The sequence below is a fragment of the Pocillopora damicornis genome, chromosome 5 (genome assembly GCF_964200805.1).
Source record: "Pocillopora damicornis chromosome 5, jaPocDami1.2, whole genome shotgun sequence".
NCBI classification, from domain to species: Eukaryota; Metazoa; Cnidaria; class Anthozoa; order Scleractinia; family Pocilloporidae; genus Pocillopora; species Pocillopora damicornis.
The window spans coordinates 6954727-6977879 of NC_142674.1; the positions used below are offsets into that span (position 1 = coordinate 6954727).

The 23153-nt window shown below is 39.0% G+C and overlaps 1 protein-coding gene across 1 annotated transcript; it reads right to left on the reverse strand.

Moving 5' to 3' along the window:
• Positions 1-1588: 1588 nt before the first annotated feature.
• Positions 1589-21367, reverse strand: LOC113673343 (coadhesin). The gene is made up of 29 exons (XM_027189743.2): positions 21149-21367; positions 18281-18448; positions 17520-17659; positions 17149-17302; positions 16396-16596; positions 15927-16106; positions 15331-15501; positions 14805-14975; positions 14182-14352; positions 13505-13672; positions 12945-13121; positions 12663-12833; positions 12215-12385; positions 11674-11844; positions 11133-11300; positions 10820-10864; positions 10006-10563; positions 9025-9585; positions 8250-8801; positions 7785-7949; positions 7290-7451; positions 6818-6951; positions 6321-6459; positions 5986-6045; positions 5415-5505; positions 4581-4783; positions 4132-4417; positions 3276-3768; positions 1589-2617 (listed from the first exon to the last, which is right to left on the reverse strand). The coding sequence occupies exons 1-29, from the start codon at positions 21243-21245 to the stop codon at positions 2591-2593; spliced, it is 5955 nt and encodes a 1984-aa protein (XP_027045544.2). The 5' UTR covers positions 21246-21367; the 3' UTR covers positions 1589-2590.
• Between the last annotated feature and the right edge of the window lie 1786 nt (positions 21368-23153).

Here is a 23153-nt window from a genome sequence, read left to right on the forward strand (position 1 = left end):
GACCAGTTCCTAGCCCATGATTCACACCATCCTATGTCAGTGAAGTGTGGTATTGTTAAGTGTCCATACGACCGAGCCCAACATCTCACAACAAAACCATCAGTTATCTCTGAGGAAAAGAAACACCTGTCATCAGTACTTGTTTCTAATGGTTATCATTCTTCGTTCGTACAAAAACTCGCAAAGACAACAAGTGTAACTGCCAACAAAGAAGGAATTTAAATCTACTGCCGTTCTCTCTTACATACAGGGTGTATCAGAGGTTCTTCGCCCCTGCCTACAACATCAAGGCATACGGACTGTTTTCAAGGATGACACAGCGCTTAGATCTCACTTGGTAAGACCTAAAGATGCCCTACAACCAACAAAACAAAACGGTGTCGTTTTCAAGATCCCATGTGAATGCAGCAAAGTGTATATCGGTGAAACAGGGATATCAGTGCGAGAAAGTATAAAAAAAAAAATATGACAGAGACATACGGTTTGCTCGTACTCAGACCTCTGCGGTTTCGGAGCACACTAACGTAACGAAACGGGGTCTATTCCTATTTGGAACAAGGTTAAGTTTATTGATCGTGACCCTCACTGGTACACACGTAAGGTCACCTAGCTAGGCTATTCATGTGAGACTTCATCTCAACGACATCAATAGGGATAGCGGAATCGAAATTCCGAGGCTTGGATACCCACGATCAAACAACTGACAGCAGCAGATCAATACAGATCTATAAAGGAACAACATCTAACAACCGGAATAATAATGAGAATCGAAATGCACCAACTGCAGCGAAACAACGTGCTACAAATAGCGACACGTAACCAATCGACCTCATCGCCTGATGAAGATTTACAGTATTGCAGTCGAAACGTCGCGATCAACATCGCAAGTGACTTCATCGTGAGACAAACGAATAAAGTTTATCTCTAAATCTTTACTTGTAACAATTCTTATCCCAATCCTAGGTTATATTGTAAGAAAAATATCACTGTTTTCCGAATCACTTATTCTCTCGGTCAAAAGGTTGGAATTTGAACCCTGTTTTTTGTTCCTTAAAATATATTTGACTCCCATAATGCCTCGCTCGGATCAAGAGTGAGAATGAGTACCAGCCAACTGACAGGATAATCTGATGAGATATAACCCTTTGATGTACCAGCTACTGTCCCATCTAATGTAACTGTTACAACACCACAACATTTCTTGCTACTAAAGCCACAATTAATCTCTGTAAGATGGGTCCTCTAAATCAAGAGATAACTTTACCTTTACCCTTCTTAGTATCACGAGGATCCAGTGTGAAATTAATGTTATGACATGGTGAATATTCTACTTTAAATAACCGAGGGAAAGAGGAATGTTTGAGAGTCTGGAAGAAGAGAGGGAAAGAAAAAGGGAGAGGGAGAAATGGGAAGGAAAAATAGGGAGGGAGGCTGAAGAGGAGAATGAAGGATAAGGAAGGGGATGGGAGATAGAAAGTGGGGAGGGGGGGAGGGGAGAGATGAAGAGAAATTTAAGGGAGGAGGTAAAATGGAAGAAAGAAGTGAAAAATAAACGAAAGAATGGGAACCTCCTAGTTTTCAAACACACATTAACACTTTATTAAAACACCATATTTTTATTTCAAGGAATGCCTCCAGCTAATACAATTAAAATAAGAATTTAATCGATTAAATTCAATAATTTAAACTACAGCAAGATAGCAATGTACTGTAACTCCTGTACTGTAACTCGACAAACAAAGTAAACATTTTTCAACTGTACAAAAATGCTTGTAAATTTCCTAATAAGATTCTCTAGAAAAGAACTGCCCACTATGTTTTTATCTTATAGTTACAAAGTAGAGCAAATGGGCTAGTAAATTATTTCACCTATACAGAGATACCCAAGCAAAATGTTTCTCAACTGCAGGTTTAGGTGACAAGGCCTTCTCTCTTGAATGGAAAAACTTTATAATAGCCTGCGCGCAAACGTGCGAATTTCTTTAATTCTACGGGCAAAAAGGAATTGGAAATATACAGAGAGATAATTTCTAATATAAAAAAATAATAATACACACTAATAATCACACATTTGTTATTATTTTTTATTATTTTTTTTTTCTTTTTTGGTAGGAAGAAATATTATCGCCGTCAATATTGTCCCTAAGTAATAAATTTGCTCCAATTTCTTATTTATTCATTAATGCATTTTAATTCATTGAACGCCTTTCGGTCAAAAGAAGAAGAGAGAATTTTCTATTTCCTTCGCCTCTGACCTGGAGAAGAGCAAAACGAGAGATCTGCACCTTAATTCATACCTACAGCTGTATCTCCACGCACAATGAGAATTTTCTAATGTTATCTTATTAAATCTATCCCACCTACACCGCCAGTGAGTGGGTTTCACAGAAAAACCTGACTGCAATCAATTTAACTAAAATTTTTTGGACTTCAGAAAAAGTGGTCCACCTCTAAAGTTAGACCTTTAAACCCATCGAGTTAGACTAATCGGTTTTCGAAGAATTTCACTAAATTTTCGTTGAAAAGATTGTAATCCTCCTTCGTCTTCTTTGTATGGAAGGACTTAGTTTCGACTTCGCAGTTGTTCCTATTAGACAAGTCGGCTGTGCCTGAAGCCCTAAGAAATAAAAAAAAACATAAATTTAATTGGAATGATTAGATAAAACAATGAAAGTTTGATACAATTTGTCATAACGATGATGACAGCACCAAAAGTAAGCAAAAACAACATCCAAACAGGAGTTTAACAAACTGAACGATAAAAACAGGGCTATATTTCTTAATTTCAGGTTTAAAAATAGTAGGTAGATAGATAGATAGATAGATAGATAGATAGATAGATAGATAGATAGCTAGCTAGATAGATAGATAGATAGTTTATTAAAACTACATCGCAGCCGAAGGCTGAATTACGCAATTATTACAAAAACTTTACAATACTTGAAAATTACAAATGAATCCTAGAAAATAAATCGAAAACTGTTTTTTAAGATAATATTAAAAAATTCAATATAACAAATTCATATTGAAATATGTTAAAATATAAAGCATGGATATAAGTGGGATAAAAATACGGCCCGGACTGTTTCGACATCGCATATGTAACCGTATATTACTTCTTCTATTCGTGCAAAGCTTTGGTTATACCTTAAACTCAGACTAAAAGTGGTAAACACACTTAGATCCGATTTTCTCCATGATACTGATATCAGTTAGAATTCTCCAACAAATTTATCATATTTCACGTATGAATAACAAACACGTTCCTCACTAACCTTGTTATCATGTTCTATTTCGTGGTAGATAGGTTGATGTTCCACATGGATCTCCCTAAATCCTTCATCCCTCAACCGACCGGGTTCATGTCCCCCACGAGCATACCACTCTTCCGTACGGTATCCCCCGTCTTCCAATTCATAATAATGACGTCCACCATTATCTGCCGAGAATGTCATCTCCTGTTCCTCCATTCCATAGAACTGGCTCGATCCCCGTTGGACATTCGGTGCCTCGATACCTCCGATGGCCAAATCTACAGTCCCCATTTGGAAGCCCCGGTCCGTTTCATCGACTGAAGAACCTCGGCTGCTTTGTTTCATCCTCATGTAACCATCACGACTCATTTCTCCTTTCAAGGCGCTCTGAGCCGACTCGCGTCGTTGTTCGAACATGTCGTAGTCGATGGCGGACAGTTCATCTGCGCTTTGAGCGCGTCTTAATTCCTGAGTTCGGGTACGAACTTGAGTAGGTGCGATTGACTCTTGAGATCTAAATAAGAGGATGGGATAAGGGTAAGTAGGATCAGTTTTGATCGAGACTCTGTTCCGTGAAACAGAGGCGTTTACTGGACTGTCTTCTTTTCCATGAAGCGGATAAACTTCATTTTCTTGTTGCTTACTAAAGATGTTCGGTGGAATTGTCTTGAACGAGTGCGTGACCCTCTTGACCAATTAAAATATAAAACTGAAATTATTCTCTGATTATTCTTTCGCAAATTTGCCCTGTTTTCTTTGAATTTGAATGGGCTCCTTCTGATACTAACTTTTATTTTAATTGGAAGTTGTGATTACTTTACTTTTGCTTGCCTGACACTTAATCTGAATACTCCGTGATACTGAGAAAGAAATATACCTCATGTAACCTTCATTAGCAAAAGCAGAGCTCTGCCTCTGTTCTGTCTGGTACGACCATTGTTTGGAAGTAGCCTCGGCCTCCTCAAGAGTTGCAGCAGCAGATTCGCTCTGAGCGCGTTTCCTTTTCTGGGTGTCAGTGGAACTCATGGTCATCTTTGTAGCGCCTTTTTTTACTGTTCCAGTGTTGACCTCTTGGGAATACAATGGAGTCTGTGAGTGGACAGTTTCAGCCGTTACGTGTTGGTCTTTTGTGTTATCGGCTTCGATGCCGAATTGGATGACACCTGGAAAACAATTAGTAGGAGGTTTAGTTATTCCATGGGTAATTGAGTTGTTATAGCTCGATCGTACATGCATTGTGCATGCAGAAGATTGATGAATTAATTTCGAGTTTATAAGAATACACGAAGGTCTTCTTATCCAAAAAAAAGGAAGCGAAGTACTCACCAAGTTGGGGACTGTCTTCTTTCATCTCAATGCTAACCTCTTGCACCTCGTCTTCGGGAACCTTGTCGACCTTTGGTGCTCTTGCCACCATGGGAACCGCACGAGGATTCCATCTCTTGCTTTCACCGTCTTCTATAAGATACCCGCCATCTTCTTCCGTGTATGTTTCGCTAAAAGTTGTCAGACCTTTACTTTTCTTCCCTCTAAGAGCCAACGAAAGAAATTAAGGGAGTTAGTAAGCCCTCAGGAATACTTCAACCCTTTCACTCCCAAGATCTCATGAGTAATTCTCCTCACTATTGCGCATACCTTTCTTATGATGTTATTTAAGGAAATTTAGTCTTAGATCAACCAATAATCCCCTAGCTGATATTTTTCTTTATTCTCGTCACTAGTCTGCTTGATATTGTATTGATAACGTAAGGAGGAATTCTGTCTTGATCACTCACGGGAGTGAAAGGGTTACATAGTGATTACAAGTTAAAAGCAAGCCATCCATTGTTCTCGAGAATTTCTCCAACACTTCGCCTGAAATGATGGGTACTTTCTCAAGGAGAGTGGAAAAAGTCCTTCTTGTTCAAAATTACGTAGAATCTTCTCCTACAACGCTGATCCCTTAAAGAAAAGACAAGCATATAAGTTTCGCCTCTATTTTTCTTCCCAATACGGCACATGCAACATCGCCTGGTTGTGGCGAAGATACCCACGAATTTTCGTTGCAGGCATAATTTCTAAAAGTACAGCTGAGTATGTTGGATGCACAAACTCCAGGTTCACATATATGTAAGACATGCTCAATGGTAAAATAGAAATGACTTATTATGTGCTCTTTACCTCTTGCAGCAAACATGCCAGCAACAATAGTACAAACAGGCCAGGAGAAGAAGGAAAGTTAAGATGCCAGCCAATATCCACAACGCGATCACTAAAAATATGAAAAAGTTGCAGGATTAGTTTGTTTAACCCTTTACACCCCAACATCAGTATTCCTACTCTCCATCCTGTTCTCTGTACATTTACTAAGGTGCTGACAAGGAGAATTCGTCCAACAATCAAGAGTTTCTTCAGTTGGTGATCATTTCCTTTATTCTCATGACACTGATGTGTGATTCAGTGGTGATATTGTGAGGAGAAATTAGATGCTAGTCACTGTTAGGGGTTAAAGGGTTAATGGAAATGAGATTGAACTATACTCGCGATAAGGTCACTTTCCTTTTCCCGCGCATCGCAAAGACTGCCGGGTGGTTATTGTGTCTTCTCATATGATTGCTCGTCGTAGTTGCTTTGGGTTTGGCTTTACTTAGCTCAAACAAATGCACTTACATTGACAATTCCAAAGTGGTAAGGATCACAATGTAAAGAAAAATCCCACAAAAAAAAGACAAGAAATGTTACAACAACTTACAAATTCCATTTCCTGCATCCTCTGAAATTCGAGCTGGATTTGCTGTTGGGTCTATTATTTCTAGACACAGAAAATAAAAGAAACATATTATATATCTGATTGGACTGCAGGAGTTAAGATAACCATGAAACTGAGAAAAAGTAAATAATCGACCTGTTTCCGTGGAATTCACCTCAGTTACCCTCAACTCTAGTAACTTTAACCTGATATTACATTGCTGCAGTTAAATAACATTAAGTTGATAACAAACTTAGAAAAGTGAAAATCATTGTTAAATGAATCGAATTCTGTTTAATAGGAATTCTTTGAAGTATAAAATAGCAGATGTGACTCACCAGTGCAGGCAAACACCGACGCCTGCATACATGGTTGCTGGTTAAATGTGATTGGATAAAAACGGACATATCGAACGGCTTGTGTGGCGTTGAGGTTGTTAAAAACAACGGATCTTGAATCCCGATTGCCAGAGAATACCTACAGTTATTTGCGAGATAATAGACAAAATTTAAGATCTTATAATGAATTACTTTTTATTAAGATTTCCATCATTAACCCAGTTAAAGGTCTTACAATTTGAGCTACTTAGCACTACTCTCTTGATCAATTGTTAACTATTCCTGTGCGAGCGGGTTCTGTTCATCGTGCTGTTGATGGTTGTTCATTTGTAAGCCTCTGAGCAGTACTTTCGTGTCGTTCGGTTTGCTATGTTATACAAGTTTATTGAGTCTATAATGAAGCCCTTGTCTGTCATTTGCGAACTTCCGAATACAAACTGTCCACAGGTAAGAACATTTTCAAATGCTTTAAACTAAAGAATAAAGAGAAGACCAACCTTAGTTCTTCCGCCTTGGGTATAGTTAAAGAAGGAGTTGCCATCTGAGCTCAGCGTTATGTAATAACTTCTAACCCATCGATCGTTTTGTTCCTGACCTTTTGTGGCCACCTGGTAAACATCAGCAGTTTCCCCTGAGGTGATAAAGAACAAGAATTGTTTTGTTTTCTTCAAATTGATGAAGTCTTAAGATTCCGTGAACCAGGATCAGCATTGAAAGGTCACGCAGTAACAGAATGGCTTTTATTATCTAAAGGGAACTTATGGTTTTCTCAAGAAATCAATTGCCTTTAAGGAATGTCGTATCCTTGTTACGCAATTTTGATATTTTGCAAACCCTGGTATGAAAAATATACCGTGCGGTCCTTGTATAAATGGAGATAAAGAATAAATTAACGCAAATTGGACCATTAAGCAAAACCCATGACTTAGCTCCTTTAAACCTTAATATTATCTTTAAAAGGTTTTTTACCTAAGTCTATCTGCAAATAGCCACCAACGTCGTTGATGTCTCTGCACCAGGCTCTTTGCGATGCACTCGGGTCAGAAGTGTCCAGCTTGGCAAACTGAGCCGGTTGTTCAACAGTCGAGGCACTGTAATTTGTGTCATTGAGTGAGGTCCTTTCCGCACAGCCTAACAAATATAATTAATATGGGTTTTTTCAGTGTTTGCAAACCCAGGACTACATTAAATTTACGTACGTATTTAATTTACTGAGAGTAGGTGTGTCATATGTTAATTTTTTATTCTGCTTTATGCTGCCTCGCCACTTATCGTGTTTCCTCTGCATTTCTTACTTTGTCTATGTATGAAGAGTTTTCTTTCCTTAGGATTTAGATGGTTTCCTACAGTTTTCGTTTTTTATCGGAGTTTTAGTCCGCGATAATTCCTTAGGTACTTTGAACAATATTTATCAGTTACCAACAAGATTCAAGAGTTGTTGAACTAAAAATCAAGTGTAATGACCTTCACAGTCTATTTTGTTGCATTCTTCAAATTGCTCACTAGGGCCATCACATCCTAGCTCACGAATATCACAATTGCGCGTGCGTTGTCTGGTCCCGGCAACGCCCCTCTGGCGACAGGTTCTTGAGCATGCGCTCCATTCCGACCACTGTGAATAACCGGAAGCTGCAATTGATTAAAATTTTCGTTAAAATTTGCGAACATTTATGCGGACAGCAATGACATAGGAAAAAATGGATGATGTGCAGAATTGTTCGATAACTTGACCAAGTGTCCAGAGTTGATAGTTATCAATTTTCTGCTAGTTTTCTTTTTTTTCCTTTTTTTCTTTCATAGGCTATAGCAACCTTGTGCAAAGGATCGGAAGTCAGCAGCAGTCAAAAGCACAAAGGATCTCCCTATGCCTGAATATCTGGATGATCAATAAAACTAGGAAACAATACGAAGTAGTTCAATAAATCTCACTTCTTAAAATGATCTTCATAATTTCCCTTGCCACTTCCTCTGGCCTCTCTGTTGGTTCTACTTCAATGATATTTCGGTTTTCTTCGGTAATGTAAATAAGCTCATTTCGATCCACTGATCTTCCAATACCGACTCCGATGATTAGAATACTCTTCTGGACCAAATCGGTTACAATCGTCTCTAACTGAACTTTGCTATTGTCCGTTTTTTTGTCCAAAATGACCACAAGCACTTTTTTCGCGTTAGGCCGGACCTCCCTCAACTCGTACGCTCTCTTGACCTCTTGGAGGGCCTTCGCCAGGTCTGGAGTGCCAGTCTCTCTCTGAAGACTCGTCACCAAACGAGTCAATGTTTCTTTGTCTGGCACGTTAGTAGAGAAGTCAACACTTGTTGTGAAGCCAGAGCCAAAAACAATTACGGTGTAATGGATTCGGCTGATTCCATATTTGTCAATTATGTTATTGATTGTGGACTTCATCAATGTGAATGTTCTATCGGTTGAAGCGGAAGTAGCACTGATGACAAAAGTCAGGTCGATCTCTGGAATATTAGCTGAATTTAGAAGGAAGGAAGAAATAAGTTATTATGATTACTGTACCAAATCAAGTTCTCAAAATTTAAAGGTTCGAACAAACCTCATCCCTTCTTTGAAACGCACTAACTCGCCGTTGCAAAAAAATCATTTCCAACAAATATCGCCATCTACTCAGTCCTAATACAAGTGTCAGTGCTTAATCTCTAGGCATAAGCGGCACACACTTAAAGTTATACTTACCTTGCAGTGCTTTAAACATGATGGTCTCTGCTATCACAACTGGTCTCTGTGTAGTAAAATCCGGCACACTAATGTAATCACTTTGAGCTATAACCACCTTTGTCATCTGGTTACTAATTGCGTTCACCTGTTGTCCAAATCCTACTGATAGAATAAGCACACCTCCCTTTCGTAATCTGGCAGAAGTGGCTATAAGCGAGTTATCATCTCCACTTCCGACGATATCCGAGAGCACAACAAACACTCTGGTAGCGTTAGGCCTGGATGTCTTTGTGAACAGCTTTTCTGCTTCCTCTAGAGCTTTTTCGAGGTCAGGGTCTCCAGTAACCTTCTCAGTTCCATTCACTGCCTTGATGAGTTCCTCCTGAGTTATTGGTGCATTGTCAAAGGTGAATCTAGTGGTTACCCTGCTTCCGTAAACAATGAAGCTAAACCGGACTTTATTAACTCCATAACGATCAACAATTGTGTTGATTATTTGTTTCATCAGACTGAAGATTTTATCTGAATCAGCTGACGCAGCACTGATGGCAAAACCAACGTCAACGTCTGGGAAATTAACTGGAAATTTGAATGAATGAAAAGATTCTATTAGAGACAGACTGACTGATCGGCCGACCGGTGGACTGAATGACTGACTGACAGACTGTAGACTTACTGACTCACACACTAACTGGTAAATAAATTGACTGACTGACTGACTGACGGACAAAATGATAGACTGACAGACTGGCAAAGTGACAAATTGACAGACTAACTGATTGAGACTGACAAACTGACTGACTGACTGACAGACTGACTATCAGACTAACTGGGTGACTGATAGAATGACTGGAATTCACAACAGAACACTTAGAGAACACATTAGATTCAAAGTGACTGGATACAGGGAAGACATCTTTTGACTTGCAACAACAACATTGATAGCAGCAATAGCAATGAAACAATATTGTCGAAGTAAAGCTGAGCGAAATGGCTTACGTCTGAGAATCCTTTCCATTATACGCACGGCCAATACTGATGGATTGATGTTCAAACGAGCGGATATGACGTCCAACGGGTTAGGTGAAATGATATTCAACTCGCTTCTGGAGACTTCATTTCCTACTCCTATCGAAATCACCAAGACCCCTAGATCTTCTAGCGGTCTCACTGCTTGGCTCAAGGAGTTTGTACTCGAACCAGAATTCCTATCTGTAATAACTACCAAGACCTTTTTAGCACCAGATCGTCCAACACTCTCTTTAAAGACCCGATAGGCTTCTTGTAATGCATTTGTCAGCACGGGGCCCCCGGGCAAAGCAGGTTGGCGATCAATGGCTGTTTTAAGCTCATTTGCGGAGAGAGGAAAGGTTCTGTTAAAATTGACCACTCGGATTACTTGATTGCCGTACACAATGACGCTGTAATGGATTTTGTTCACGCCGTATGTATCGATGAATTTCTTGACGGTGTTTTTCATTAGCTCATAAGATTGTTGAAATGATGCTGATGTGGCACTAATGGCAAACACCAGGTCAATTTTGGGGATATTCGGATCTAAAGAAATGGAGGAAGAGAATAAGTATTTTGGCTCTAAATAGACTATTTTTAGACTATTCATAACAAAAACCGACAGGTGTAATTAGATTTTATAGAGCTTCGACGAAAACTTGGTAAAAAGTGGTATGTTTCAACACAGCTGCCTCAATTTAGTGAAGCTGGGCAGGATTGTAAAATTTCATCGGGTACAGAAAGTTAGCACAGCAAAAATTGTTGCAATAGTGGCAGTGCCATTTACATAACGTGTACTCACCTATAGTAGGTGTAGGCAATGCAGTAGCCGTTGGCGCTGTAGTTGCTGTAAAAGTAGTATATCTATTAGTTTTTTTACTTCCAAAAGCAAACCCGGTAGATATTGCTCTGGAACCGATTTCACTCTTCATACATTATGTTGAATGATACTGAGGTGATCTGGTAAATGTAAGACTTTCCTTGCGACTGAAATTCTCGGAGACTAGAGAGCGTTTTTTCGCGAGAAGAATCAATCAGTTGTGGCCTTACTTGTGCTTTTCTTTCAGCTAATGATAACTAGTAATCTAAATTATGAAATAAGCTAATTTCATCACCTTTACAAGGTCCAGAGTTACAGTTCTCCGTTTCAAAGGCTGGCCCCATACAGACGTCACCGCCTCCCGAGGCGGGTGGGTTAGTGCACGTTCTTGTTCGGTTACGTTTTCCATCGCCACATAGAACATTGCATGGCCCTGTAGCCCAGTTAGTCCATCCTCCATCAACTGAAATTAAGAAACGATCATGAAGCTATCGATTTTAAGCGACAGAAACTATTTCTGTGCAAATGAGGTAAGTTTCCAAAGAAATTGTCGAGCTGCGTCGGTGGTAGGTATTACAAGTTTACTTGGTTTTATTATCAACTTAAAGTAAATTGGCCATCGGAAAGAGTTTCTAAAGCTGACGTTTCGAGCATCGGCCCCACGTCAGAGTCCTAACGAAGTGCTATAATTTATTCTCTCGGTGATACTTTCAGCCTGAAACTATTATCGGGTGCAGAGTGCCATCAGTTCTAATTGTACTCTAGAGCGTTGAATCGTTACTGTCCTTAAAAAGAAGGATTGCGGTGGCCGAGAAACGAATCGATGATGATTTTACCTGGACATGCCTGGGTCATGCATTCCCTTGTCTCTGTATGGTCGCCAGGACAAAACTTTCCTCCGTTGGACGGTTGCGGGCTGCCGCACTGACGGCTTCTTGACTGTGTTCCGCCACCGCATGTCCTGCTACAGGAGGTCCAACTTGCCCAATTTGACCAGCTACCATCAGCTGTGGAAAGAATGAAGTCGATTTCTCTTTGTAAATTACAGAGAAGAGCTAACTAGGCTTTTTGTCTTACTTTGTCTATGTCTATGGTTGATTGGTAAATCATTGTCACCGAAAACTTTCTCATTACTGCTGCGTGAATGGTAAAAAAGATGACCATTTCTTGCTCTTCAGATTTGACTTTGCCGTGTGTTTGAGTCGCCAAAAGACAACTCTACCTTCTTTTCTTTTAGTTGAAACTTTAACCATTACTTTTGCTGTGGAGTGAATCATTATCCGTTAATTTCTCGGTGGAAGGAAGGATCCCTCGGTATACCTTTCTTTTTTACTTATGAGTACCAATTTGGAAGCCGAAAACACTAATAGAACTCACCTGGACAGACGTTGGTGCTACACACTCGAGTCTGGAGGGTATCTCCAACACAGGGCTTCCCACCCTGGGAGGGAGGGGGACTATCACACTGCCGTGTCCGGGTTTGAGTTCCTCCTCCACACGTTTTACTGCATTGTTTCCATGGAGTCCACGGAGAAAATTTGCCATCCACTAGCAGCAATAAAGAAAAAGAAGCATGGTAGATTTTCAACATCTTTTGTCCTCACGGTTATCTTTACCTTTTTAAAAGATCAAATCTACGCATTCGGGTGCCAAGTTACTGTCAAGAAAAACGAAGTATTTAGCGTCGAAATTACAATTTCTGGGACAAAATGTTACAAATTCTCTGCTTTTATACAAAAAAATAAAAATCCAAACTCATCACCCCAAAAGGAATGTCGTACGTAACTCTTTGTTAACTTTCCAGGTTCTTCTTACTATGCCTCACCTGGACACGATTGTGTGTTGCACCTTTCAACCTCCACGTATCCGCCAGTACATCCTGATCCGTCATTGGACGGTGGTGGATTGGTACAGGCACGTCTTCTTGATCGTATTCCACCTCCGCATGTTGCACTGCATCCTGTCCATTGGGCCCACTCAGTCCACCCGCCGTCCACTGGAAACAAAAGGAACGAAGACATTCAATCTTTTTGTCTCACGAAACAGATATTTTGTAGATTCCTTCACTATGAGGGTAGTTTTATGCCTTCGATCCCCTCTTTCTTACCTGGACATGCTTGTTTGTTACACTGTTGAGACTCCTCTGAGTTTCCACTGCAGCTATTTCCACCGTGTGCAGGAGTAGGGTTAGTGCAAGATCTTGTCCTCTTTTGTGTTCCTCCACTACACGATTTTGTACAGGTCGACCATTGACTCCAGTCGCTCCAGCCGCCATGTACTGGGCCTATGCAGAGAAAATTTTGTATGAAACCTGCGTTTATGAACTAATGTTGGGTTTCCAAGGTTTCTTTGTTCTCCACTGGTCTCAAGTAAATTTCGTCAGTTTAAAGTATCGTTATTAATTCATCCGTTAACCAATTACTGATCATTTTGAGGTTCCTGAGCGACAATATTCTTGGTTGATTCTCGAGCTATTATGCACCTTTTGTTTCTTTACAGTGGAAAAATCAATCCTCCTGAGTATTTCACGTGATTTCCGATGAACAAGTGCGTTATAGTGCATGATTCGAATGAGGTATGTACGGTATTTTGGTTTTCCCTCTATAAATAGCTCACCTTAAGTCTGGTTTTTTTTTAGGTAAAAAGTTAAGCTATTCTTGCACTTACCTGGACACTTTCCCACATTGCACGCTTCAGATTGTACTCTTAACCCTGGGCAAGAGGTTCCTTGGTTGGATGGCGGAGGATTGGTGCACGAGCGCTGCCTCGTTCGCTGTCCGTCGCAGGATTTACTACAGCTCGACCACTGACCCCACGCACTCCAACCACCATTGACTATTTCAGATAAAACATCATTTTTAAACGCTCTGATTAACTCTTGCGAAGTCATTGATCATAAGTGGATACAATAAAATAGAAAATAGTGACGGAGATTGCTCCCAACGGAATAAAGCATGTCAAGAAGGCTCAATTCTAAATCACTCTCCAAAAATAGCCGAGATGAAGGAGCAGAACCAATAGAGTTGAAATATTGGAATCTTTGATTTAAATTCAGTAACTGAAAACGAACATGAACAATAAACGCCACTTTGAAACGGTTAAAGGAGAATGTTATTGTGTGGCTTCAAATGACTCAGAGTAACTCTCTTATCAAGATTTGAAATACTAAATACGAGGATATTACTAATCATGTGTTAACTCCTGCTAAAAATATCCATGGGAGTGAGATTCTTCCTTTTTAAATCTTTTTGAACTGATCATTGGTTTTGGAAGTTGTAATGGGCAAATACAATACGATAATAATTTAATCGAGTCATTGATTTGGACTTGATCTTGGTAAGTACCTGGGCATCCTTGCGAATTGCATTTCTGAACTTCGTAACCATTTCCAGGGCATGTTTTGCCACCGTTCTGAGGTGGTGGGCTGGTACATTGCCTTCGTCGATAGGAGCTGCCACCGCCACACGTTTTGTCACAGGCAGACCATTGTGTCCACTCAGTCCAGCCTCCATTAACTAAAATGGAAACATGATGATTCAAAAAGGAGTCGCCTCACCATATTTGGAGTCAATTCTGCGCTGCGTAAGACTATGTTTAGCATTAACGAAACAGGAAGATATTGTTTCGTCAAGAGTTACGGGCACAATAGAGGCCACATTTGTAATTTACTTCCTTCCCAAGGGGATTATATTGATTTTTTACGACATGGACATACCTCAACAAATTTTTTTCCGCTCTGTGAACGAATGTTCACACAATATGAAATGTAACTAATAGGTAAATTAGAACGAAAAAAAGCGTTTGAGTAAAAAAGGGAAAGGCTTAATTAACACATCTGGTTTCATTTACAAAACAAAAGTCAGATAAAATTGTTACAAAAACAGAATTTTTCCGTAGGATTAGCTTTTTAAACTTCAGTAGCCATTTGTAAAAGGTTCTACAGATATTATCTGCGAAATTTACTTACTGGGGCAATTTTCAGTGTTGCAAGATTGATGATCTGTATCGCTTCCTTTACAGTGAATGCCGCCATGTTGTGGTGGGGGATTGTTGCAAGAGCGCTTGCGCGTCTGTGAACCTCCTCCGCACGTCGCAGAGCAACCTGACCATGACTGCCAATTAGTCCAGCCGCCATTAACTGACCAATCAGAGAAAGGAATAAATCACAAATACTTGCAAATAAATTTTAAAAAAGTAGAGCTGTACATTGTATGGATGTTAAGAATCTATAATCTATAATCTAATCTGTTTGCACCAGTTCCGCGCGGACCAAGGGGATGGGAGTCGAGCTGTAATAAATAGTCTCCACTCCCCTCTCTACTTCACTGGTGGTTTCAGTACAAGGTTACTGGAAATAATCACCACAGCATTTTGTTTTCAGTTTGTCATCGTTTTAGAAGCGCGGAAAGGGTTCATCTTCTTGTGATTTGAGTCCCACTCTATAATTGATCCCTGGTACCAACTTGTACCTCAGGTATCTTTGTGATACGTACTTGGACATGGGTCAGAGTTACAGTTTCGATGATCGACATTACTCCCCGCACAGTCATGGCCACCATGCTGAGGATATGGGCTGTTACATGTCCTATACCGTGTCTGTTTCCCTCCTCCACAGCTCACCGAGCATCCTCCAAAGCTGGACCAGGGAGACCATCCACCATTAACTATGCATTTCAAGAGAAAAGGAGAAAAAGCAAGGTTTTGGGCATCAAGTATTTAGTCGATTTTCCAGCCCATGGTTTATGGGCAACAAAACAAGCGTGACTTAGATAAATGTGAATAAATAAACTATCGCTCGCCCAAAAATTTCGAAATTTTCCTCGTGCTGAAAAAAAAAGATTATCGCTCTAGTTTATAACGGCCAGAAATTGAGCAACACACAAAGTAAATTGGAGGAAAGTTAATACTGTATGATAAAAATTTCAGTAGTAGGAGATATTACCCTTATTCGGGAATAGCGAAGCAAGAAGTTTGATCAACAAGAGGGACTAAAATGTTCGATCTTGAAAATTAAAGGTTTCATGTTCATTCGTTTTGGCATAAAAAAATGAGATGAGCAGTAAATACTTGCATTTAGATTATCACCTACTTGGACAATGCAGACGATCACTACAATACTTCGTTTGTTTTGCGTCTCCAACACAAGAGGACCCGCCGCCAGAGGGAGGAGGACTATCACATTTCCTTGTCCGAGTCGCTGTCCCGTTACCGCAAGTTTTACTGCAGGCAGACCATTGTGACCAGTAACCCCAATTTCCATTCACTTGAGCTACAAGGAACCAGAAAAATTTGGTTGTTTTAATTTCTAAAGGCGTAGGCGTGTTAAAGGTGGGCCAAGAGTAAATGCGACCCCTTTGTTAGTTTTGGCGACGCTGGTAAAACTTTTTCATAAAGTTTCATAAAATTTGCATCGTGGGAAGAATCGTGGCTGTATGAAAACACTGTGAAATGAGAATACCATTACAAAATCGTGCCCCAAAGATTTATTTGTTTGGAAAATATATTGCTGGTTGGTGGTGCATCTAAAACATGATAGACAGAATAATTATAGCACTTACAAGAACAGCTGTTTAGGCAAAAGGCATCTTCTCCCGAATTCCCTTTGCATGCGGCTCCTTCGAACGTAGGAATGGGATTTGAACAAGTTCTATGCCGACTCTTGATGGCATATCCAGATCCTTGACCATAAATGTGGCACTGCTGAGAACATTCTGACCAGCTGGACCAACTCGTCCATCCGCCATTTATGGGTGTCAGTTCTGCAAATGCCACACAAATACTTTAGAAGCATAACATTACAAAATGTTTAAGCTTTTATCACATCGGCGTCACATAGGTCCTTGCCAAGCCACAAAAGGTGTTGTTCTCGAGAAAAATGTTGGAAATTTTCATGTTATAATAGCTGTAATCACATGAAAATCATGTGTGCACTGCGGTTGAAGAAACGAATATAGAAATGATCATCGCAGTTATGAGCACTACTGAACTAGTAGTTGAAATAAGGCCTGAAAAAAATTCAGGCCCGTACGGGATTTGAACCCATGGCCTCTGTGATACGGGCCTGAATTTTTTTTCAGGCCTTATTTCAGGATCGATTCTATATTCGTTATCATGTAATGTTACAATCGACAGACGCGTATCCTCTCCTAATTTCAGTTCCTTTTATACTTTCCTCTTTAAAGGAATTATCGATGTATATTGGAGAGAAGGCGGAGAAATCTGATGGAATTTCTTCTTTGTTTGGTATGTCCCTTTAATCAATTATTTTTACGCCTTCTCATGCGTCCTTAACCTTAAATTCAGATATTTACCGCCGTTGCATATATTAACGTCCACTCGCAGACAGAGACCATTTGCGTCTGTTTGTGGTTCTCTCGGATTAAACGATACATATCGAGCTTTGACAGGTTTCTTCAAGTTCGTTTTGGCCACAATATCACCATCATCTATTGCACCCCAAAATGCCTGAAAAAAGGAAACAAGTGAAAAATTATATTGCCGCGCCGGCTTAAAAAAAGCCGGAGAATAATCTTACAGTCAGCGCAAAATGAGGGTTTGGATTACGGTTCTATTAGTGTTAGCATGTCTGGTCTGGTCATGGGTAGACTATATTATCAAAGAATAAAATGCAAGCAATTGCGTTAAGATGAATTGGCACTTTGTTCACTCAATGATGTTTTACCTTGGGACGTGTTCCACTATCATCAAGAATGTAATTAAAAGTGCTCCCGTCTTTACTTGTTTTTACGTAATACATTGAAACTGATTGCTTTGTGCCTGCTTTTCCTTGTATAGCCACGTGGTCTATCTTGACAACCCCACCTTGAAAAGAAACGAAACAGTTAAAAATGTATGCCTAATCATTCTTTAGTTCCTCAACAACATTAATGCCTGAAAATAGGACTGACTATAGAAAGAAGTCATTCTCGTTGTATAATTTTCCTGATGTTTCATAAGAATAGATGACTTGGCATTGGAGTTGACCAAAGAAGTAGGCAAAACGAAGGCAATGGAAAACATTATCTATCTATACATATTTGAATTTTTCATGCTTAGTTAGCGGTTGCCAGCACTTCAAGCTGTTGCGCAAGATGTTATTCAACGCTATGATGGCATTCCGTTGCAATGGAAATTACTTTATGGTAAAGACCCACTTGCCGCTGAAATCTCTGGAGCACAAATGCCAGGCTTTCCCCAGAAATGATGAAGGACCATGCAAGAAGGCACAGAGGGACTGAGAAGTTCCTTGTTTTGTGATTTACCTTGCACATTTTTCTGTCATACTTCTCGTGAAATACCCTTTCGCACACAGACCTGATTTCCAAGTAATTATCGCTATCTTTTAAACTTTTTTCTTTAAGCTTTGTCTTTGATGGTATGCCGCTTCATGGAGTTCTGACAGTCCTATAACATATACACTTGAAATCTACGTCAACTACCCACCTAAATCGACAATGAGATGTTGTGCTTTGTCGATGGTTGCCGCGCACCATATTTCGTTTCCATTTATTATTGGGTGCCCAGGCCCCAGGCTGCTGGTCGAGGCGGTGAACTTTACATTATTGTTTGAGGTGATATATGACGGACATGCGGGCGATTGCGTAGTTGGTGCTAAGAAATAAAAGAAAAGACAAAACTCTAACGTTTGTGAAAGCAAGCTAACTGATCATTAATAAATGACGACTGTAGACGATACTTTCGAACAGCTTACGCTCGTTTCAGTTCAAACCTTAAAAAGTTCTAAAAATCTTAGGTTAAATCAATTGATCCTTGCAGTTACATGGGCTGAAATTTATGCAATTGCAGGAAGGAAGCCTGAAAAAAAATCCGTCTTCGACGGGATTCGAACCCAGTCCCCTTAAATACTAGTTGGACGCCTCTACCAACTGACCGACGAAATCCGAAGTCTTAGGTATAGCCCTGACTATGGGAAATGTGGTCCTGCAGTTATTAACATAAACTATTCAATGAGCCTTTATTTTAAGCCGACGTCACAGAGATAAATGAGAACAAATGGGAAAGAGCATTTCCTGTTGAAGAAGAAACTAACAGGGATTGTTGAAACAAAGCAATTCCTGACGAGAAAATCGAAGGGAATTAGATATGGGAAATGACGAAAGATAACAAAAAGAGAGAGATTATGCAATAGTCACTTAAGATTTAAAAAAAAAATGCACAGCCGGAAATCACGCAAAAATACTTTCGAGGTTAAATGATTAATGATTGACGCTGGTGACATTTCTTCCTTTCCTCAGTTCAAAGCTATTTTGGGAAAATTATCTCTAAAAGCGATTACCTACGTCGTTTCCTTCATTTACGCATATGCGATACTGGGTATTCAATTAACGATAAATGCTAAAAAAAAAACACGCTTATCTGGTATAAGAGGACCAGTGTAAAACCGGCATGACTACCCATAAAGTTTCCGCGAATGCAAGAGAAAAACATCAAAGTTCCGTTTGTTCCACATATCAGACAGAGCACAGCAGTTTGAATTGATTTATCGATTTCAGTTAGATTTTTGCTTGCTGTTCTTATAGCGAGTGGTTAAGTCAAGTTTTTTAATTTTTTTTTTTTTTTTTGCCTGTTGTGAATTAAGTTTCATTAGTTTAGGGAATTTGTTATTCTATGTAAAATTAAAGCGCTATTTGTTAGGCAGAGTGTAGCAGTTGTGGGAAAAAGTAACTTGTTTACCGTCCTGGGAGTTTTAGGGGTTTTTCTAATGGGTTAAGCTTGAATTATGAGGAAGAAAGGCATAATATCTGACTAAAAACAGCGATCTTTATTTCACTGGGTTAATTGCCCGGAGGTTTACCCCACCCTTGTCTATGTTCTGGCGTTACTCAATATTGAGTGGCCGCAAGCCTTTTGCCATTGATGGCTTGTAAAAGAGAAATGAAACGGATCAGTTCCTGTGTTAAGATTTACTGTTGAATCCTGTCTGCCGTCAAGGATTTGTCCTTGCTTGAAGAGGTTGTTGGAAAATTTCAAACGAATAGATTAAGTTGTCGTTAAGTTTGGTTTGTGGTCTAATTGCTCAACATAATGCTAAGAAAATTTTAATTTTTAAGAGCGTAGCTTGAAACTGATCGAAGATAAGAACAGGAGTACTAAGATCGTGTAAAAGAAACTTGCAGTTTTAATTTTTGCCAATTCTTTCTTAACTCTTGATAAAGAAACTGTTTTTATGTGGTTCAAATGCTCCCATGTCAAATACTTAAATGCGTAGTCCCTAATCTTGGGTAGACAACAAACACTGTATTGCGCCACAAAAAAATGGGATTGTTCAGAGTAAGATTGATATTTTTATGCCTTGGGTAAAGTTGGTAACATTATAATAACTTTGTGGCAAGAGAGCAGACATTACCTCAAAGTCGTTTTCAATTTTTTGACTATTGACATACACTGGATCTTGCCTTGGTGTACACCAGCAGTTATACAGCGTAAAAAAGAAAATAGATTTGGCACGTTTCCCTATAGAGACCAATATTTTTTAGTGACCCACTCGTTGAAAATCCATCACATATGAAATCAGCTAATTTTAAGCGGGAGTGTAAAGAACAGTCTTTCAGAAAGATTTAACACAATGCAATGCGCATTCTTTTAATGCATAAGGAATGTTCGCCCTATTGTTAGAAGGCAGGAGGTACCATAGTGAGAGGAATATGGATGAAAATCGTCAAGTGAGATGATATTATGACAAAAACGTTGTCTTAAAATGAACATTTTTTCCTGCTTGTATTCTTTTCAATTGTAATGAAAGGCTTTCTCATGGGAACGTTTAAATTACCTTAGGAAACGTAATTAGCTTCATGTAACAACTTGCTTGTCCTTTTTTGAGAGTTCGAGGAAATTAAACTTGTAACTTCATAATTAGGAATTGATGATTAGGGAAGGTGTTTGTTCAGAAAAATGTCAGAATCTTGCTTGAAAAGGTTTTCTTAATATAAAATTTCCCAAAATTTTTTAAGGGAAAATTATTTGAATTGTGGAATATGCACAGGTACTTCTGGGTAAAAGTTTACTTTTAAAAAGGTTTTTATGTAAAACAGCATGTCTCGGTTAAAGTGTGTGTGGTTTTCTTGAGGTAAACAACTTAAAAAAAGGTAGAATCATTTTGGATCGAAAAAAAAGTAACCACGAATAAAGGTATATCATCTTTGAAATTTTTACGATAAAGAATCTACTTAAAAATTGCGTTTGATTAAGAACCGTACTTTGTTTCACAACTGTTCTGTAAGAAAAGCCTTACTGATGTTATTATAACAAAAAGGAAAAAAAAAAAAAAAGGAAAAAAATGTAAAAAATTACCTGGGTAATATCCATGTCCGTAATAAGTGCCTCTTGCTTGTGAGAATACGATTGCAATTATGAACACAAACAGCCATTTCCACGAAGAACGCGACATCTTGATCGGCTAAAACTTGTTCTTCTGGCACTTTGAGGCTACTTCTGCAGCCGACGGAGACCTTTTCGTTATGTCTATGTTAGCCCGGGTAACCTTAAACGTAGAGCATTAAGACTTCTTTTGTTTAGCTAACCGCAATCCAACGCCCGCTTAAGTACAAAGTTAAGTGATGTTCGTATATACGACGTCATATCGTATTTAATTAGACTGAGAAAAAATAATGTTCCATCAAAGAGCAATGCCATTACTTTCAGGGTTAGATCGGGGTGTTTTAAGCGATGACTCAGAGAAAGATCTTATTTATTTCTTTTTTGCTAAATTCTTCATGTGAAATTATCAAGGTCAAGTGCTGCAGGGTTTTAATTTTGGTTAATTTTATGGTTCGTGACCTTTTCTTGTCAATTCAACTTTAGTCGTTTAAAGATAATTGACGAGAGTTTTACACAATACCCTCAATTAAATTATTGATTCCCGCAAAGGCAAGCGTCAGAGAGAATACACAGGGCGTACATATGTGAGATTTTAGAATGTAACTTGGCTTTAAGATGTTTTCATCTATATATTTTGCTGCGGTGAAACTGAAGAGATATAAGTTTCTGTGGCGCGTGCCTTAGTGAACTCCATACAAGAAATCATTTGCGTGAACTGAAAGTGATTGAGGCCAATATTAGACACCGTGTTCTCGTGGGAAGAAATTTTAACCCTTTGTTGAGATTTACTAGCTTTCATTGCAATGTAATGGCGTAAATCTTAAGTCTCAAACCGTCTTTGTGTAACAAATCTGGTTTTGTTGAGGTTGACGACAAACCGTGAGAACTTCTTGAAACAGAATGTTCTTGACTGCGATAGGAACACTTCACGGTTGGCTGACTATATTAGAATTTATGCCTCTTCAGCTTTTATCACTCTAAAATATATCGATAGAGGAATAAATATAACAAATCAAAGGGAAATTGTAGAACTTCCGAGTTTTATGCTGAGTTGCACCAACCCATAGTTCTCGTTTACTTCACCTTTTCATTGAAAAATTAAAAGAAAGGTTTTTTTTTTCCCTAGGACGCTAAGGTTTTCGAATTATTTGACGATTTTTTAATTTCTTGTCCGTTACCCTAGATGGGTATTTTATTGATGATAACTAAAAAGTCGGTATGATTTAGTGTAGAGTATTTTCCGTATAAGTACATCAAAGTGCAGACTCATGAGTGGCGACCTTACCGCAGTGGCCTTGGGCTGCAATTACCACTTGTCACTGATTCGTTTGGGGGGCAAGTGGTTTGATCTGTAATGAAGATATTGCTTTTACCCGATACAAGGGCGAACATAAAAGAAATAATCGATATTTGGCTACAATTTTTTTAGTAAATGTGTACTAAAATGCGATTCCCTATCTACATAGGTTTTGAACAATACACCAACGATTGAAGTTCATTTAAACTGGTTTCGTAAAATTGTGATGTTCCATAGTATTCCTAGAATTGTGTAAAATTAAGTTAACTAACGAAATATGCATCTTTCGGAGCAACCGAGGTTCATTCTTTAATAATGATAATGATTTCTTTTATGCCAATTTCCCCATAGGTGTATATTTATTGATCGTCTCAAATTCAATCAATTTTAGTCAAAATAACAATTGTAGCATTGTTGATGATTACTAGAAGCTAGTTCCGGAAAATGATTCACGTCTTTCTTTCCAAGTTTTTTCTATTCTTTGCATTGAATGGACGCCAAAATTCGTTCCTAGGCTCTTTTGATATAAAAAAAAGTCTCGTATCTGTCGCATAAACAATACCAACCCAACCGTAACCCTTGTTCAAATAAATTTCTCTCAAAACCACTTTTGACAAGAGTTCCGCCGGGACGTTTTTACAGCGTCTGCGTAAGCAGGGTGATTCAACTTGTTATGTGACA